The 19,327-nt window shown below is 40.2% G+C and overlaps 2 protein-coding genes across 4 annotated transcripts; one reads left to right on the top strand and one right to left on the bottom strand.

Annotated features, from left to right (window-relative positions):
- Positions 1-266: 266 nt before the first annotated feature.
- On the bottom strand, positions 267-8,500 carry TXNL4A (thioredoxin like 4A). Its single transcript, XM_080610692.1, has 4 exons — positions 8,427-8,500; positions 8,030-8,203; positions 1,662-1,765; positions 267-959 (listed from the first exon to the last, which is right to left on the bottom strand). Exons 2-4 carry the CDS (start codon positions 8,180-8,182, stop codon positions 788-790), a joined length of 429 nt encoding a protein of 142 aa, XP_080466818.1. The 5' UTR covers positions 8,183-8,203; positions 8,427-8,500; the 3' UTR covers positions 267-787.
- An 842-nt stretch (positions 8,501-9,342) lies between these two features.
- On the top strand, positions 9,343-17,298 carry LOC308217629 (glyoxylate/hydroxypyruvate reductase B-like; the record flags this gene model as incomplete). 3 transcript variants are annotated; one of them, XM_080610813.1, is made up of 6 exons in its annotated part: positions 9,343-9,448; positions 12,654-13,035; positions 14,525-14,696; positions 15,384-15,562; positions 16,535-16,631; positions 17,034-17,298. In XM_080610813.1, the coding sequence occupies 5 exons, from the start codon at positions 12,657-12,659 to the stop codon at positions 17,188-17,190; spliced, it is 984 nt and encodes a 327-aa protein (XP_080466939.1). In that variant the 3' UTR covers positions 17,191-17,298. The 3 variants fall into 3 exon arrangements, with proteins under 3 accessions (XP_080466939.1, XP_080466940.1, XP_080466938.1); XM_080610814.1 differs by having other exon boundaries at positions 9,443-9,452; XM_080610812.1 differs by lacking the exon at positions 9,343-9,448 and adding an exon at positions 10,317-10,520.
- Between the last annotated feature and the right edge of the window lie 2,029 nt (positions 17,299-19,327).

The raw sequence follows: 19,327 nt of genomic DNA, 5'->3' as shown, positions 1-19,327 counted from the left end.
GACTATGCAGCCACCTCCAGAACTGAAATCACCCTTTGGCATTGCAGAATATACTAAGTACTTCAAAATTACTACCATATGCATAATTATCATGAAGAAGTCCATCACCACAAATCAATTTAGTTAATTGGGGTGCATGCGTGCACACAAGATTGTGGAAGATGTTTTCTCTGAGTTTTTTTTTCCTATGAGCTAAATATTAATAAATGCATCTTAGTGGTTTAGCCTATTTTGGGGGGGATACAGAAGACCAAGGTACTATGCAAGAACATTCCGACAGAAGTGATGAGCTTTCATCTTCAACATGATGACTCTGCATCCAATTACGTTTGTTTTCTTTCTCAAATTTAATTACCTAAAGAAAATTAAGGTAAGTGGAATTCACTTTATTTTTTTATAAAAAATTGTAGTATAGTTTTACCATCTATTTATGTAACAAAAGAAAACAAAACCAGTTGAAATTATTTTCTGCAAACAAGCTTTTTGTGTACAAAAATACATAATGCCAGAAGGACACCACAGAGTAAAGTCTTTAAAAATTAAAAAAAAAAAAAAAACAACAACCCCAAATTAATCTACAGTAAGTACTACTGCAGTCAGACAGCTCCAGGCTTCACATCTTCTCCTTTTCCAAATGGAGTTCAAAACTTTTAAATAATTCAAAAGATGCTCAAAGTTGAAGGAGTTGTAGCTTTGGGTTTTTTTAATATATATATTATGTACACACATACACAGGAATAAACTTAAGTGGATGTAGGGTTTAAAAAAAGGCAGCCCCAAAGAAACCTCAGTATCTGTATTTAGTGGAATAATCTTTTGGCGATACCACCAAACCTCGACCTTTGCGGGCTCCTCTATAAACAGTTTCTATAATGTCAATCATCTCTTGCTTATCTTCCATTGCCCAGTTGATCTTGTTGTTATTACCTGTACCTAAATCAATCATGATGTGTTTGTTCCTTTAGAGGAAGAAAAATAAAAAAAAAAAAAAAAAGGCAAGTTAATATCGTATTATAATTCAGACAGAAACTTTCTATCACCCACAAGAACATTTTGTAGGATTCAAATGAAGCCCTTATAACATGAACGAGCTTGCAAAATCGTCTCAAAGAAAGAGCAACCACTCCTGTCACTCCAATTGACTATTTCTAAAGCTAGAATAACGACTGCAAACATGACCCCAAGATTGCTACTCAGTACAATTATGCTTTAGCATATTCCTCATTGTCTGTATTTATTATTCACTACTGTCTAACATCAAAGAATTTTACACTTGTCAGGTGCACATTATGTCTCACCAATGTAGATACTTTAGCTCCAAAACCAACTTAATCCTTTGGGTTTATCTTTAAAGCAAGTTTGACAAGATTGACTGCCATATTACTGCAGTATTCTATACAGGGAGCTTCAGACTTAAAACTCAAAACAATGGATAACAAAACCAGCTTTCACTATCAGTAATTTGTACTCTACCATTAAAACACTCTTACTAGGCTAACTGAAAAACAAGCCATTTTCCTATTTAATTGGCTTATTCTCTTTGTAGAGCAATGAAAATATAAACATCAGTATACTAATATGCATTTAGAAATTATTTACTGCAACACTGAATTTGACACACCAAAAATTTAACTGAGTTACATTCTAGAACCATCATGTACCTGAAGAAAAACATGACGGTACAGGGATCGTACAACTCGTACATCTTGTTGAAGTCTGGTACTTCAGTGATATCCACAAGATAAATAACAGCAAAGTTTTTTACCTAAACAGAAGACAGGAAATATAAAAGTATTATATAACCAAGCTTTTGATTATTTGTACTACCAATTAAAAGACAAACTTTCATTATTGCATCTTATTTTCCAAAAATATTAAGTTATAAAATCATAGTAAACAGAAGTCTTGCCACTACTTTGAACCACAGCCACCAATTAACATAAAAAATATTTTTAAATATAGCCAAGTCCAGCATTAACTGAAAAGATACTATATGCTAAATCAGTATCCAGAGAAACAAATGCCCTTTATATATAACTGAGACTTTGCAGTGACATGCACATCTCTAAACAAGTAGAATAACTGCTTTGTGCAAGCCAAGCTGGCACATGTTGCCTCTGTCATCAGCTGCTTATAAACTTCAGAAAATTAATGATCTAAAATGCCCTAGTGCCCCCCTTGGAGCATTTTTCCCCTTTAAGCCATCTGATTTGTTTAACAAGACTCTTAAAGTGAAAATAAAACCGATAAATTTAATAATAAAATCGAACAGCTTTTCTGAGGTGTAAAGCTAGAATCAGAGCTTAAAAATGTAATTGATAATGAATAAAAGATCTTGATGAAAAGCTATTCTCTGGCCAATTCTGGTAAAACAGGCTTTCATTTTGCAGTTACTGAGTAAACATACAAGGATCCCTCCCCTTTAATGTCATAGTTAACGTCTTCATTCCAGAAAGAAAACTGTGTCATATTTTTGTTTCCTAAATGTAGCATATTTGACCTGAAGTGGAAGTAGGGGAAGTTTTAGTTTCTAAACTTAGCTCATACATGTACAGTAGAAATTAACACACATTAAAATATAAGTCAGTAGGCATCTAAAATTGCATAAGCATTTAACTGTAAGGTGTATTATCAAATGCTCATGCATTATACCATCAATGCACAACTTTGTTTACCGTGTCCTTACTTGCATACAATTTCAGTCCTTTCCATCTCAATATGCAAAAATACCATCCCGAAATTAACACGTGATCTCAGATTTAAGACACACTTACTGTTTGTCATAGTACTTCCCACTTGTTAATTATGCTATCAAATGTCTGGAAATGCTGATGAGTTTAATTTCTGCTTATGTAAAGATGTCTTACTTCAGTCCACAAAACAGGATTAGGCTGCACCAGAAAAATATTATATATATGGTGTACCCGACACATAAACATCCTAGCAGGCACTTTAATTGAGAAAGTATGGAGATATTTAGTCATAAAAAAAAAAAACCACAAACAAACAAACCAGCCAGAAGCATGAGTAAATAATTTTTTATGGACTTCTGCTTCAAGAGAATTGGTAAATTATAAAAAAATCATCACACTTCAGTAAGTATTACTAGCAAGGAAAAGAAAATTTCTTCTGATGTGAAACAGCATTAAAATAGTTCTTTTATGCTTTTTCTGTGCTTTTATGGAGCCAGTTATAACTCTAGAATCTGTCAATCCAATGAAAACATCCCATTTAAGCCATGTTCCAAAACAGGCAAGAGGGAAAGCCTTGAAAATCTGATTTAGTCATAATATCAACACTCTCTGAAGTGATCATTCATGCCCATTAAAGTTTTATAGGAAAGATTTCTAAGAAATGTAATGGAATGTTCAGAGTCAACAATTTAGCTGAGAAGTGACTGAAGTTACTCCCTGGTTAGCCTTAGGAGGCAAAAGACAACTGTGGATGGGTTGTTTGCTGTTGTTCTGGGGGATTTTTTAAAGCCAAAACCTGAAGAGCCATTTTCATTTCCTCCTATCATTTTTTCTTCCATCCTGCTGGCATTTTCAGCAACAGTAGCCCAGCTCTGCCATGTGGGGAAATTTCTACACCACATTCAACAATTCTGACAAACTACACAATCTTTGAACAATTACTTAATTTGGAGATCAGAAAATAATTTTAAGTTAAACTAAGCATTAATACAACATTCTTAAGACCTGCTCTGTTCACTGAAAGATTAGTCCAAGGTGATTATACGTTGCACCAGAAGGCCACTACAAAAGCACTGCTAAACTGAAAGATTACTTCCAAGAACTGGGTATTCCACATAGCACTGGAACAACAAAACTTTTAAATTTTACATTATTATACATTTAATTTAGTTGAGCTGTTGCAGAATCAGAAATGCTTGTCACCAGCAATGAACATTAACAGCCTAAGAACTTAGAAAAGAGAACTGGACTATTCAAGTCTAAGATACCACATGAGTTACTCAAAAGGACTGGATCCCTCAAATAAACCTTTGCACAGCACACACACAAGTTTCCACCAAGTATCTCAGACATTAACTGAACCTTCTTTCTCTCCTACCTCCTTTTATAGAAGTGAAACTGATGACAGCTGCCTACTCAAAAAGCTTGTATGAAATCTAAAGCAGACCTCAAAGCTATTTAAATTTGGAACTTTTAAAATTGGCTCTGTTCTTTCCCCCTTGCTAGCTTTATTTCCTATCTGACAAGATTAACCACAAGGATGTGCTTTGTTGAGTTTGGACACTGGCTGCCAAGGCTGCTGGTGATACGGGTCTTGCCATGCAACACTCCAATATATGTAGCCGCAGGAGGATGGGATTCAGGCCTAAGAATGAACTAGATAAAAACATGGGTAAGAGGCTAAATACAGAAAGGTGACACAGAAGCACTGCAGTGACCCTAATATCTACTTGCCTAGTTACCATGCCAGACAGGGCAGACTTGTTACCAAGAGGTACTATTGTTTCAGCACAAGACAAGCCCTGTAGAACTACTCAAATGTGTCTCTGCATGGTATTGACCAGTTCTACAGCCTGAAGACACATTTACTGTCTGAGACATATTAGAGCCAAGATACAGAAGTACTGAGCCAGCTTCACAGCGGTATAGAGTAGTATCCCAGCTGGCTTCATACACGGACAGCTCTGATTCACAAGGCTTTACTTTAGGCTTCATTTTAAGCAAAAGCAATTTAAGTATTTATGGATTCAGCCTTGTATGGATGTAGGGGTTGGATCTATATGTGAACTAGTAAGTCTGTGAAGACAAACCAAAGCTTAACCTCTTCCCATCCTTTGGGATGTGAATCTATTTCCCAGATAGAGTTGTCAGCTCAAAAAACTACATTCTTACGCAGAATAAGCTTGCTATCGTTTCAAGGCAGTGGCTGCTAAGAGGTTCTCTTTCTGAGTTATAGGTATGGATATACTATGGAAGCCTCAGAGCAAGAATTAAATACAACTCGGAGCAAGCAAACTGCACTAAATAAAAGCAGTTGCAGCAATTGAAACTATATCAATGTTGTTAACATAAACCAAAATTTTACTGCCTAGAAAATATGCAACAAATCTTGTGGCATTTTAGAAGTCAAATACATTGTAATACAAACTCGTTCTGAAAGTACTTAACCTTGTAAAATACAGTGTATCTATAGGATTCTTAACATCAGATACAGATTCTTTAGTCTGATCTTGATAAAGACCACACACTTAGCTGGTAAATAGGAAACACAGACATGGAAAAAAATCATATGCCAGATTAACTAAATCTCACTTTTCCTCCAAAGTTTTCCCTCCTGACTTTCTTCATTAGGAATGCCATTCAAAAAACAACTCATGCATTCCTACAACATGAGATTATCACAGCAATATCTGATCAGTGACTAGGAAGAATGGCAGCAATCGTGAAGTTTCCTTAAATTTCGGTTAGGAGTAAGTAATACTTTGTTGTTGTTGTTAAGATTTGGCTCTTTTTAGAAGCAAATCTCACAAGCATAACATTACCTTATGGCCCAAAGAGTATACAGCAAATACCTAAGCAAATCTGAGACAAGAGACAAGAGACAAGATTCTATTTTCTCATCTTGCTAACCAGTTTTCAGACAATGTTTTTTTATGTTTATATGTCTTTATGGACAAGGAAATCAGAGGGGGAAAAAAAAAAAGGTACAGGAACTGAGATTAGCCTTTGCAACAAAACATTTAAGTTGAAGGCAGCTAGCAGACTTGCATTACTGAACTGAAAGAGGCTGCAAACACAGTACAAACTTGAAAGTCTGTACTGTACATATTTATTTGATTTTTTTTTCTTGCTAATTTTGATGTAAGTCTAGGTGACAAATTTCCCGGGGAAAAGCAAAAGACATTATACTGCTGAGAAAAATGCTTACAGCTAATAATTTTGAAAACTACAGACATAAGTAAATGGATCAACTTTAATTACAAGCACCAGTAACTCTAATACCAATACGCTTTTTTCATAGCTTCCTCCTCCCTGCCCCCCCTTCTTTTCCTCTCTCACTTTTCGTTCATGTAACCTTAGCAGAAAGGCAGAGGCATAACTACTGTCTGAGCAAAAGCCACAGCTATTCACACTTCTGATTATAGTTAAATAAAAGCAGAACATTTGAACAATCCTCCCTAAACCCACACTGACCCAATACAATCCATTGGTTAAAGTAAGCTGGTTCCACAAGAGGTTATCCGATTTACAGCGTTCAGTCCTAGATAAATCATGGTTTTAAAATATTTCCTAAAACAGTGGTACTAAAGTAATTTAGCAGCCAAAGCCCTGTGTTTCAGGGGATGGGGTTTTGTAATTGTGAGCCTTCTTTAAAAAAAATAAAAAAAGTATGTTTTAAAAAAAGGCGTTCAGAGGAATTTTCTGAAACTTAATTCCTAGCTTTCTGGTTGCAATCCTGACAAAGCAAAAATCTAACATCTTACAACTGTCATTTGTTTTGACACTGAGTGAAACCTAGCTTCTTTTTCACTTAACACAGGGGGTGGAACAGAACATTCAACTCTAAGTGGAGTACATTTCAGTGAAAATAAACCTCTTTGTATTTTCATACAGTGTTCTAGTTTCCTTTCTCCAAAGAGGATTCAGACTGAAAAATTACCATTTTCCTACTGTAAAGTACAGATAAATATTACTGCTACCCAAAAATACACTGCAGATTGAAAGAATATTGCACCATGGTAACAAGTGTAAAATATGGCTACATTTTCTTCAAATGTAGCATGCAGTTACAGCATGTTAACATTCTGTATTATTCTCTAGTATAAACACCTGTACAATTGGAACTTTTACTCACTCTTTAAAACAGCAGAGATCCAAACATGGCTTGTAAGCAAGAAGATGAGGAAGGATCTCCCCTTTAATTTGCCATTTCTGCAGAGGGAGATTTTTAGATAAGAAGTTATATTGTTCTTTCTTCCCCCAGTCACCCCTAACTGCCAATATGTCTGCTGAATTGCCAAGTATCCTGCCAAAAGATACTTACAGTACCTGAGCATAAGACACTCCCAACACGTTAAACACAAAACAACTAAATCAAACCATGTCATAACTCCTTACTGTATTCTATCTTAACAGTTAGCTATAGGTTTAGGTCTTTCATTGTAGGGGGGTTTGAGACAGATGTTCATTTACTTAAAAACAGCATTAAAACAGAAAGGAGTACATCACAAAAAGAACTCGATATCAAGTTATGCAGTATGCACACAATTTTACATGAAGATAGTCAACTCCTTTTCCTACCAAGTTACTGGCTTTTTTCTATTGTTTTCTATGTGATTCAGTTAAAAGAACAGCTATCAATTTCCTACATCTATTACTATGCAAAACCTTTACCAAATACATGAAAAGGTAAACTATAGCTAATTCTGCATGTTAATAGTGCAAGTTTTCTTCAAGATCTATCTTCCCTATGTGAGGGACCAGCTTTCAGCAGGCATTTGGTTTCCATCTGAAAACAGCTTCAGAGTTTGGCTACTAAAATTTAATTCAGCCCATGCAACTCAACGGAATGCCATCTGTCTCCATGAATACTATCACTGACAGATTAATCGACATCTTCCTGTGCATTTTACGATGTCACCATTTTTAAGAGTCAAAATGAAAGTAACTTTTCAAGTTGTTTAAATGGAAATCAGAAGCTACTATACATTCTCATCTTTAAAATGAGAAAGTGCTGCATTATCTAGAACCACAGCAATTCTACTATCAAACACTTGTTTCTGCTTGAATGCTGATGTTCATTAAATGATGTATTAACAGGCAATTTTAATTTCCGAATTTGCAACACTCATTTCACCCCATTAAATACTACAAACACCAGGGTAGTCAACGACTTTAGGAGTCGCTCACAAAATCAACCAAGCAGTTTCCTCGGTGCCTCCTAAAGCTGGAATACCTTTCCAGAAACCGAGTTATAACCTGCCTCAGGCTTTGTATAAACCCTTTGAAACACTGAGCGCAGAAAACAATGGCCTCACGTCACAGCCTCAGTTTACCTTCTCAGCAATGCTGTACAAGACTTCATCCATCTTCATGCAGGTCGGGTCCCAGTCATGCCCAAAGCGGATGACCACGACTCGGTCCTCTTCCGAGAGAATGGCCTGGTCCACTTGCCAGCCATTGTGCAAGTGCGGCAACATGTACGACATCCTGCAGGGCGGGTGGCGAGCCTGCGGGACGACAGCGACCGCCCATGAGCTGACAGACCGGCCTGCCTTCCCACGGCACCCCCGTCACACACCCACAGGCCTAACCCTCCATTCAGCGGCCGCGGCACAGCGGTGCTGCCACCTCACCGGGCCCCTCCGATGCGCCGGCGGGCGCCGGCGGCCACCGGCGCCAGGGCCGATCCCCCCCCCCACCCCATTCCGCCGCACGCCGTCCACGCCGCACCCCTCAGGCTTCCTTCTCTCGGAGAAACGGGGCAACCGAGCCACAGCGTGAGAGGAAGCGGAAGTGACCGCACACATTTCCCGGCGCCGGGCACGCTGGGAAAGGCGCTTCCGAGCAGGGGTTTCCGTCCGTGGGCGGGACAGACCGCTTGGACCGCTCCAAGTGTGATGGCTGGCGGAGGGGGGTGGTAGAACAGCTTGGACCACCTAATAGGCAGTACTTGAACACCCTGGGTAAATGTTTCAGTTGAAGTCATCGGCAGCGAAACGTGGACTTTTCAACATTAGGTTACAGAACTGAGCTGGCCATTAAGATTGGGCATCCCAGGCCAATCTTGCTTTCTGGGAGGCTTGTATGTTAGTCTACGCTGTTATTCTTTACTGTGAGGGGGTGAGGCCCTGGCACAGGTTGCCGTAAGAAGCTGTGGCTGCCCCATCCCTGGCAGTGTTCAAGGCCAGGTTGAATGGGGCTTGGAGCAACGTGATCCAGTGGAAGGTGTCCCTGCCCGTGGCAGGGGGTTGGAACTAGAAGAACATAAGGTCCTTTCCAACCCAAACTATTCTATGACTGCAATTCTAATCTACACCATGCACTCATTTAAAAGGTTAGCTTGCAGAATGATGTGTGAAAAGCATATTTTCCACTACAAAAAATCCACACAAGCTTGAGCTAGGGCTGTGGGGGTACAGTCCTGGAACAGTAGCATCAATTTGTACCAAATTACTGTGCCCCAGAACTGCGGAGCTCTCCAAACACTATTAAATCCTCGTTTTGTTAGCACTCTTTCTAGACTACTCAGTGCCGGGAGCATGAGAGGAGAAGGAAAGTCGTCTCGTCTTGTTACAGGCAAAAGCACTCTGACCCCAGCCGTCTCCATAGAAGCAGCCGCTGATCCCCTACCCGGCCCGAAGACCCGCCGGGGCTGCAGGGGCAGGGCGGATGTGGCCCTTTGGGATCCGGAACTGTGAGCTGCCGACTCCGCCCGCTGCGCTGCGTTCGACCTGAGACAGGGACACCAGAAAGTAAGTAAGAAACAAGCTCCAGTTAATTCTGCGGTGGTTACTTAGGTAATTCACTTCCTTCTATGGAGAAGTTAGTGGGAGGGATTTATTCTGGATAACGTATGCTATTGGCTTCAACTTGAAACAGCTAGGGAAAATTACATAGGTTTATTTTCATAGAATCATAGAATCCCAGACTGGTTTGGATGGGAAGGGACCCTAAAGCTTATCCAGCTCCAGCCCCCTGCCACAGGCAGGGACACCTTCCACCAGACCAGGTTGCTCCAAGCCCCATCCTGGCCTTGAACACTGCCCGGGATGGGGCAGCCACAGCTCCCCTAGGCAACCTCTGCCAGGGCCTCACCACTGTCACAGGAAGAACTTCTTCCTAAGATCTAATCTCCATCTCCCCTCTGTCATCTTAAAGCTGTTATCCCCTGTCCTGTCACTTTCATAGCAAAATCATTTTGCCATGATTTGGCTAACTCCAAAGTGATATAGCAGTGCTAGTCAACAATTCTGCAAGTAAGTGGTGGGTCACACTCAAGAAAAGAAGGCCACTTCAGTTAGCACTGAAGTTAATACTTGAATGTAGTCCTTTATATTTGCCAGATGTCTCAATCTCAATCTGAGTCATATTTTCAAAGTTTTCTCTGCCATGCGAGCACCAGAATTTGGTACACATACATTATATCAGTGTTACATATGATTATAGATGTATGCATACATGGAAGCATATAATCTTATGTAAATAGAAAATGTGAGGAGCAACAGCTTTAAAGAGAGTTAGCAATACTGCAGATGATACTAGTCCAAAACCCAAATTGTCATATCCTTAACAGGTGTTACATTTAGCACACTGGACAAAACATACGATAACTGAGTAATAATGCTGAGGAGCAAAGCATTCAGCCTGTTAAAACCAATTCCCTTGCTGTTTGGCCAGTCAAATTTGGCTTGTAAATGTATTCATCCAGCTATTAGTTCTCATGGACATCGCTGTCACAGGAGAAGTCCTGTGGATTACAGACAGAGGTACAAGACATACTCATGTAGTGCTGGAGGACGAACAATAAGTGCTTCTCACACCAAGGTTGGTATCTGGAGAGCCCCCTTACCTCTAAAAGGTTCCTTTAAGTGTTTTTAGTTTACTGCTATCAGTAATTTTTTAAGATTGTACCTGGACTAGCAGAACCCTGGTTCTTGAACCAAAGCTGTAGTCTGTCACTCATGTGAGCATCAAACATGGCTGAAATTGTGGTGAACTAGCATGTCCACACTAATGAAAGATTGGTTATGCTTAACTAGCCTGTTTCTGATGCACCAGCTGGTTTGTTTAAGGCTAAACCAGCTCTTCCTGCACTGCGCCTTCCTCATGGATCACCTGTCTGCTTGTGAAGTTTAGGAGGTGCTTCTAAAATGAATGTAGATCTGACTCTGACCTTCATAAGTGGTGTAGTGTAATGGAGGAGGAAATGGTGATGAAAGCAGATGGTGTAATACAGTGCTGCCTTACAGCATAAGGTTTAGTTGATGTCCAGTCTAAGTAACTTGCTGCAGGAGCATCAGGTTGTGATTATCAAGAAGCTGAACAGCACTCACAATATGACATCAGGTCTTGTCTTTTATTCTGTGCATAATTCACTCTGGAATACAAATCTAGTTTATCCTTCTAAGGTCATGTTGTGTAATACTGTAAAAGATAACACAGATTACAGTTGGGGAAATGTGCATAATTTTCACAAGCATATGTGGGTTCAGCATACTTCAGTTGGCAAGAAATAGATCTATTTAAGAACACGGTATTCCTTTGCAATATGCTTGCACTATTCATCTCATTACTTTTTTTGCTGCTGTTCAGAACCAGTGTTACCAGAGACACTGTTCATGGTGAACTGCAGACCTGTCCTAACACGGAGGCCCGTTCTAGCCCATGTACAGCAGCAGACTGGAACTGAGGCAGAAATGCAGGTCAGGGCTAGGATAGAGAACCAGTGTTACTGGTGTTGAGGTTGTAAGCATTTAATAGCTGCAGTTGGGATAAGCCTGAGTTTGCTCAGGAAAACGGGAAATACAATTTGTCAGAAACTTTCAATATGCATTGATACTTTTTGTTGCAGATTTGAATTCTGGTTACTCAGTGAAGGCTTGTGTGAGAGGACTGAAGCAGTAGAAAATCTCTGCCCAGCACTGTGTACCCAGAATAAATCAGCACACTTGTGAAAAATCATTCTGATTCTGTTAGAGCAATGTCAGGTGTCCTGGACCCAAGTCTAGAACACAGTATGTGATAGAGACCTAAAGTGGTTGGAGCACAGCAAACAGAATTGTAAGAAATTAGATATAACTGTGTTTAAGACACGCAGCAAATCTTTAGCTACCATTTTTTGTGGCTGTAAGGGCTGCCTCTAATTAGGCATGTGGCTATCTGTGGAGCTCCTATCTCATTGCAGGATACAATATATTTGCATGAGTATTGCAGAGAGGACTAGGCTCAAAACTGTCCGGCAGGAGTAAAGTTCTAAAGAACTCTGTAGGGGAAAAGTTCCAGTATGAACAACTCTGTTGTCAGTGGTACTTACCGTGTGTTCTTCCCCACTGGTTCAGCATGGAGGCACGGGTATGCTAAGTTTTGTAAGAGGTAAGTTCAGGTACAGACCTAGACGTTTAAAGCATTGAAGGGCAAGCAGCGTGGTAGCTGGCTCTTCATCATGCAAATTTGTTAGGCTTCACCCATTCCTGACAGATGTTTGTCAGACCCATCTGAGCCTCAGTGCCTCCCTATGCTATCTGCAGCTTCACCAAGTGTCATCAATAGGCAAGAAACTTTGAGTAACTTTCTATCAGCCTTTGTTTCATACCACTGCTTATAGAAATGAATTTATTAATAAGGCTGAGAAGCTACCAGATTTGTATAAGATCAACATTGATTCAGGATTAAAATGAAACTGTTTGAGAAGAACACCTTGTGGGACTGAGTTTAGATTGAAGGGGTGGATATTCCATGGTGTTATATTCAAAATCAGCAGTTAGTGAAAACACTGGGAAGTTGTCTAATGTACCACTAGTACCAAGGGACTGTGGGTTTATTCTTTCTCATTAAAAGCAATATTGAATTCCATCAGTTTCCTGTCTTACAGATGTGAATTTAAATTATCACTAGAGCATCACTCCTTTAAGGGTGTTCTCCTAAACACAGGAATATTTCTTCTATCCCCTGTTGCAGGTCATGGCAGAAGACTTGCCGGGCGTTTTGATTATGGATATAGGGGGAACTCATGGTGTGCTAGAAAACCTTGCAGCGCTTTTGAAGAAACACTTTCACCTTATCACCATGAAGGAGTTTCTTGAAAACAAAAAGGAAATGAGCGAAAAAATCCAGTCTGTTTTTGTGTTTGAGTGCAGGCCAACTATTGACCAGGAGCTTCTAGAAAGTCTGCCTAATCTAAAAGTAATTGGAAACTCTGGGGTTGGAGTTGATCACTTAGACTTGAAAATGATTTCTAACTTTGGCGTAAAAGTGACCAACACCCCACATGCCGTGGCAGACCCAACAGCAGACATGGGAATGGCTTTGATGCTGGCCTCTGCCAGAAGACTAGTAGAAGGTAATGTTTTACATTTTCCTGGATCTTAGCTACTTCTTTGGCATATCTCACTTCCACTATGAAACAGATGATCTGCCCGAATCAGTATTTGGGGTGCTTTTACAAGGAAAAAAATATTCTGAGGACTCCATTTTCAGAGGGTTTGCTTTTCCTGTGTCCCACTTCTTTTTAAGGCGATGGTGACAAGAGTAAGTAAATGATGCACTTTAAAGTCACTTGTGATATCCTGTTTGGAATAATGTCTGAGGCTTAATTCTCCTCTGGGTGTTTACTGGGTAGGTTCCTTATAACAGTAAAACAGTACTTATAACAGTATAACAGCACCCAAATCGTAGAATCATAGAATAGTTAGGGTTGGAAAGGACCTTAAGATCATCTAGTTCCAACCCCCCTGCCATGGGCAGGGACACCTCACGCTAAACCATGCCACCCAAGGCCTCGTCCAACCTGGCCTTGAACACCGCCAAGGATGGAGCATTCACAACTTCCCTGGGCAACCCATTCCAGTGCCTCACCACCCTCTCAGTAAAGAACTTCTTCCTTATATCCAATCTAAACTTCCCCTGTTTAAGTTTTAACCCATTACCCCTTGTCACCTCTTCTCCATTTCCTATTGGAACAAGTGTTAGGAGTTATAGGGAGGTACAAAGCATTAATGGCCATGTCTCCAACTCTAGAACAGTAATTAGTATAACTGTTCATTTTTTTCCTGCTTCTGTGAAGTGTTTTTCTAAACCTATGGTTTGTATTTCCAGGAGACCATCAGCACTATTATTGAAAGAGCTCATAGTCCTTTTGACAAAGTTATTCCAAACTGTACCACCGACATTAGTTTGTGTCCTCAAAGACAGGTCCTTTCCCCACATGCCCTTGCTATGCAATGCATTTCAGGGAAAGGAAGGTGTCAGTAGAGGCTATCACAAGAAGTTGCCTCTGTCTTCAGGGACTCATAGTCCTTCTGTCACTGCTGCTTCCCCCCTGAGCATGAAGTAACACCTCTTCCCTGTGATGTTTTCTCATTATTGCATCTTGCTGGATCTCAAGTTCTGTATAGAAAAGCTTATCGACATCCCTGGCTAAGCTGGAATTTGCAGCCTTCACATCTGTTCAAGCAAATAGGGCTGCTTTGGGTTGCAGTACAGGGGAGAATTGGTGAAATTTACCAAAGCCAAAAAATCCCCCAATGAACTCAACGCTTGCAGAGTGCCAAGTGTCAAAGAAGGTATTTTTGAGCTTCCAAGAAAATACTCCAGCCACAGAAGAGTTCTTTCTAGCACAATACTCATCACAGCATCCCCCCTGTGTTACTGACTCCAGCCTTGGCTGCAGGGAATGGCACCATCCGGGCCCTTCTATAAACTGGTCAGAATTAGCAAGGATTTTTTGTAAGGGGTGTCCCACAGGCCCACTGCTGTGATGGTGAGAAACTTTTTCTTTCTCTCAATGTTTATGGTCAGTTTGTACCCATTTAGCATGTATTTACATTCAGGCTGCCAGGTTGCGGTTTCTCCAGACACGAAGTGTTTTACTGTTGACTGGCTGGGTGTGGAAGTAACCAGAGCAACGCTTGGGATCATCGGGATGGGCAGCATTGGGTACAAAGTGGCTCAGAGAGCCAGAGCCTTCAACATGAAGATCCTGTATCATAATAGGAACCGAAGGTAAGAACTTGTGGTTTCTGCACATAATAAGGCTGTAACAGAAGCCACAGCTCTGCTCTCTGTCCCTGGGTTTCCTAGGCACTTGTAATAGTTGTAAGCAGCATGAGGAGTACCAGCATGCCACCACTTCCTCACTTTGGCTCCTTGCTGCCTCCTTTGCTTGGGAAGTAGCTCCCTTTGCCTCCTGCACTGACTCTTCCCTGGTTATCTAATGGCAGTTTGGAACAAGGGAAGTGTAACCTTTCTGAAGATGTCCAAGCAAACCAGGCCTCATGCCCTCATTGTCTCTCCTGTCCTGCTGGACTCTTCAGGATTCTGGCAAGACCCCTGGCCCAGGCAGCCAGTCACCCACTCTTCAGCCCAGTCAGATCACTTACCATATCAGAACAAATTGGCATAGATGCATGAGAAGAGTGGGTTCTGACCGCATCCCCAATCTCCTATGCCTGATATCGCCTACATGCTTTGCACGTACATCACTCCTTCAGTGTCCCACCACTCCTTTTGCCTCTTTTTAACCCACATCCTTCCCACTTCCCTTCCACCATCTATACCTTTCAATGTCTTTTCCTTACCTTGGCCTTCTTGGTCTCTATGCTGTTCTTTATTTCTCCTAGAGTTGATTGATTGTTAAAGCCAGTTAGAAGTACTTGTGTCAATTTGGGCGTGTGTGCATTGCTCCTTCAGGAGAAAGGAAGAGGAAGAGGCAGTTGGTGCCCACTACTGTGAGAAGATGGAAGACTTGCTGCAGCAATCTGACTTTGTTATGTTGGTTGTGAACCTGACTCCTGAGACTCACAAACTGATCGGGAAAAAGGAGTTGGGACTGATGAAGCCCACAGCTACACTAATAAACATCAGCCGAGGTAGGACAGTCTAAAAGCACTGTTTGTGACTACACAGTTAAGGTTGTGTTTTTTCTGGTTATGTTGACATTCCCCCTCCAAACTCAGTCTGTGGTATCTCTGTATTGTTTGAGTCATGAAGTAGCTGGCAATCTACATATTAATGACTTTCCATAGATCAGATGCCTAGTGTTCGAAGGTCCTATAGAATTTATGGATACTCAATAGCTGTTCTGTTATCTTAGCCTTATACTAAAGACAGCGCTTTTTTTCATTGAAAATAACTGAAAGGTTTATCATCACTGACGATGAATGGGATACAAGGAAAAACATAATTTTCATTTGAAGCAGCTATGAAGAAAAGAAACCTTACATGGGATTACAGATCTGTTGGCACTGAACAAGCATATGAGAGAGATTATAGCTTCTGTAAAGAAAGCAGAGAGAAAAGAGTGGAAAGCATGTCTATAATAATACAGGAAGTCAGTGTCAAAATAAGGAAAACACTGAAAGTGGTCACATCCCAGGAAAATCCTTATTAAGTGGACCATAATCACAGAATAATAGAATGGTTAGGGTTGGAAACGACCTTAAGATCATCTAGTTCCAACCCCCCTGCCACGGGCAGGGAAATCTCACACTGGACCATGTTGCCCAAGGCTTTGTCCAACCTGGCCTTTAGTACTGCCAGGGATGGAGAAGACTGCTTCTTTGTATAGCCTGTTCCAGTGCCTCACCACCCTAACAGTAAAGAACTTCTCCCTTATATCTAACCAGATAATCCTTCTCTAATTAAAGATTAATAAATCTGGTTTGTTTGGTTAATGGTTATTAGAAAAACATGCTTTCTAACAAGACAAAGATCCTGTAATGTTTTCTCACTAGACCGTTGAGACCTTTCTCCTCTTCCAGGTAAATTAACTCATGTAATTAACATTAACTCATTCCAGGCTCATTAACTCATCATGCTAGCAAGATTTCATTTCAATGTAGGTGCAGTTATTGATCAAGATGCATTGGTAGAAGCTCTCCAGAAGAAGAGTATTAGGGCTGCTGCTCTGGACGTGACACACCCTGAGCCTCTGCCAAGGTAAGTAAATGTGTTTTCAATTCTATTAATCTGAAATGTTTTAAACTGTGTGCCAAAGGGTGCCAAATCTTGACCTCTGTGGAGAGTCTCTCTCACTGTTTAAGGGCAAAACCTCAGCCTGTCTTACTGTTATAAATAGATGACAAACTATTCACCTTTCCCACATCTGTCAGTTCTTTGATAGCCTAACTGACAGGCAAGGCAATAAAACCAGTAGAAAGGTAGAAGAAATGGGTAGGCAAGCTTCCCACAGCTTTATGGGGTTCTTTTATGAGGGCTTGTGGCCCTTTTATGTCAACATGCCATTGCTGTTTCCTGATGTTCTGTTCTTAACAGCTAGCATGGGATACCTGCAGAGTAAATTCCCTGTGTAACACATTCTGTTGTTTCTGTTTCTTACAGAGATCATCCACTATTAAAATTAAATAACATCATCATAACCCCTCACATTGGAACTGCAACAGTCCAAGCTATCCGTATGATGGCAGAAGAAGCAATAGCAAATATGCTGGCTGTTCTCAACGGCCAGCCCATTCCAAGTGAAGTGTTTCCTAAATGATCTGTACGAGATGATATTGCTAAATCTCATACGTATGGGAAAGCACTGTATCTTACGGTACCACTTTTAAATTACTGCAAAGCTGTTGTCTCACTAGACTTGATCTGTACTGTTGTAGTTCTGAAAAATAAAGTGGAAGTAATAAAAGGGATTTGTTTGAAGATGTTAAACTGAGCAGTTATGCACTTTGATGTCTTCGGTTTATTTCAGTGAATACCTGTGTTCTAGTACTAGCTGCTACATAATGATAAGCAAGTACACCAAGCAGTTTGTGTAACACATCAAATACATTAAAGGTGAATTGAGCATTAATTCCCTGCTGAAATTTGACTGTATGCTGAAACACTTTTCAGCCAATATTGCAATACTCTATTTTTATACCAAAACACTAAAGGAAGCAGACTCCTTTGAAATGATCATAGGCCTAACGTTTTCTAATGTAAGAAGAGCTCTGCTGCATCTACGTGTTACATCAAAGCAAAGCCAATCACTGAAAATCTTTGATTTTCCTGAGGAGATCCTTTGAAAAGCAAATTCCAAGAGATTTAGTTTGATCCAAAGATGATGATTTTATCTTGAATGGCCATAAAACAATGATAGATCCACCACTGAAATCACTGAGGTGAGGGTACAGCCTAAAGCAAAATTAGGGATCAGTCCTAACTTGCAGCCCAGGGCCAAGTTTTTTCTTACATTCTTTTTCTCTTGAGCAATCAACAGAGTCAGAAAACTGTAAATGTTTGTCACCTCCATAAAATCAGGAAGCCTTTGCGTTATACTGCAGTATGGTCAGGCTTCTTGAAGGGATGGTAAAATGAAGTTTTAGCACAGGAATTGTAAACAGACCTACATTAGACATTCAGATATAAATAGTGAAATACTACTAACAAGACAGCAGCAAGTATTGCTATATGGGATTCCAAGATCTTCAGCCCTTGAACAGCTCTCTGCGCTGCTCTTCCCAAAATTCCTATGGAAAATCAATGGTAGCTGTAAATGGTCTTTTTTTCTTTTTTTTTTTTTTCTTTTTTTTTCTTTTTTTTTAAGGCTGTCAATTCACAACCCTCTGACAAACAGATGGTCAGCAATTCCTGAATAAAAAACAAATTTTAATCTGAGTGCGTAAGTCCTTCTTGGAAAACACATGCCTAAGTATCTGTTATTTTGTTGATTTATGATAGCCTCAGGACAAGCGCTGCAGTTAAAAAGTCACTGGTGTCTCTTCAAGGACTGGAAGTTGCAAAAATCTCTGCAGGGAAGCATTTAAAAATTAACCTGGTAACTCAAAGTTCATGATGAAGCTGTGCAATTGGTTTTCACAAACTGGATTTGGTCCAACATTTTTCTAAACTACTTAAACATTGTAATTTGTGATTTCAGGGTAAGGAAGGAGATCTGTTGCACCAGACTATTGATGGTCTGATTCTAAGTATTTAATGAGAAATAATGTGTGCCATGAGCCTGTTGGCAGTGCTATGAAACCTTACAGACCATGAGAGACAGAACTTGTTCAGACTTGGATTATGTGAATACGCTTGTGTGTGTGTATAATTAGTAGTATACTTAAAATAACTGCTTTCTTGTCTTTCTTGTTTACCTCCCTATCTAAATATGTGGTGTATAAGATCTCGTCATAGGTGTCATGAAACAGGACGTGAAAGTGATTATTCTTTAAAATGTTTTGGGGAAAAAAAATATGTCTGTCTTCTGACACTTTGTGTCCTTCTTTGTGAAGATCATGAGAGCAGGAGAGCTACCTGGGCTTTTAGTGAATTAAATTGGTGGCATACATGGGATGTCCACATGGTGTTCCTGAAGAAACATTTCTACCTCTTCATCATGAAGCAGTTTCTTGAAAACAGAAAGCATATGAGCAAAAAGGTCCAAGCAATCTGTTTGTGGTGGCACAAACCAGTCATTGACCAAGAGCTCCTTCAGAGTCTGCCAAACTTGAAAGTGATTGTGAATTCAGGAGCACGGATGGGTCGCCTGGGTCTGAAACTTGTAGCTAGCTTTGGTGTGAAGATGGCTCATGCTCGATGTGCTGTTTCCAACTGCACAGCAGATAGACTAGTGGAAGGTAGCATCCCAATTCTTTTGTGGCTTCTAAAGATCATACAAGATTTACCTACCAGTT

The sequence above is a fragment of the Psittacula echo genome (assembly GCF_963264785.1).
Source record: "Psittacula echo genome assembly, chromosome: 2".
NCBI lineage: Eukaryota > Metazoa > Chordata > Aves > Psittaciformes > Psittacidae > Psittacula > Psittacula echo.
The sequence above is the reverse complement of the archived record's forward strand: the minus strand, read 5'-3'. Positions and strand labels throughout refer to the sequence as shown.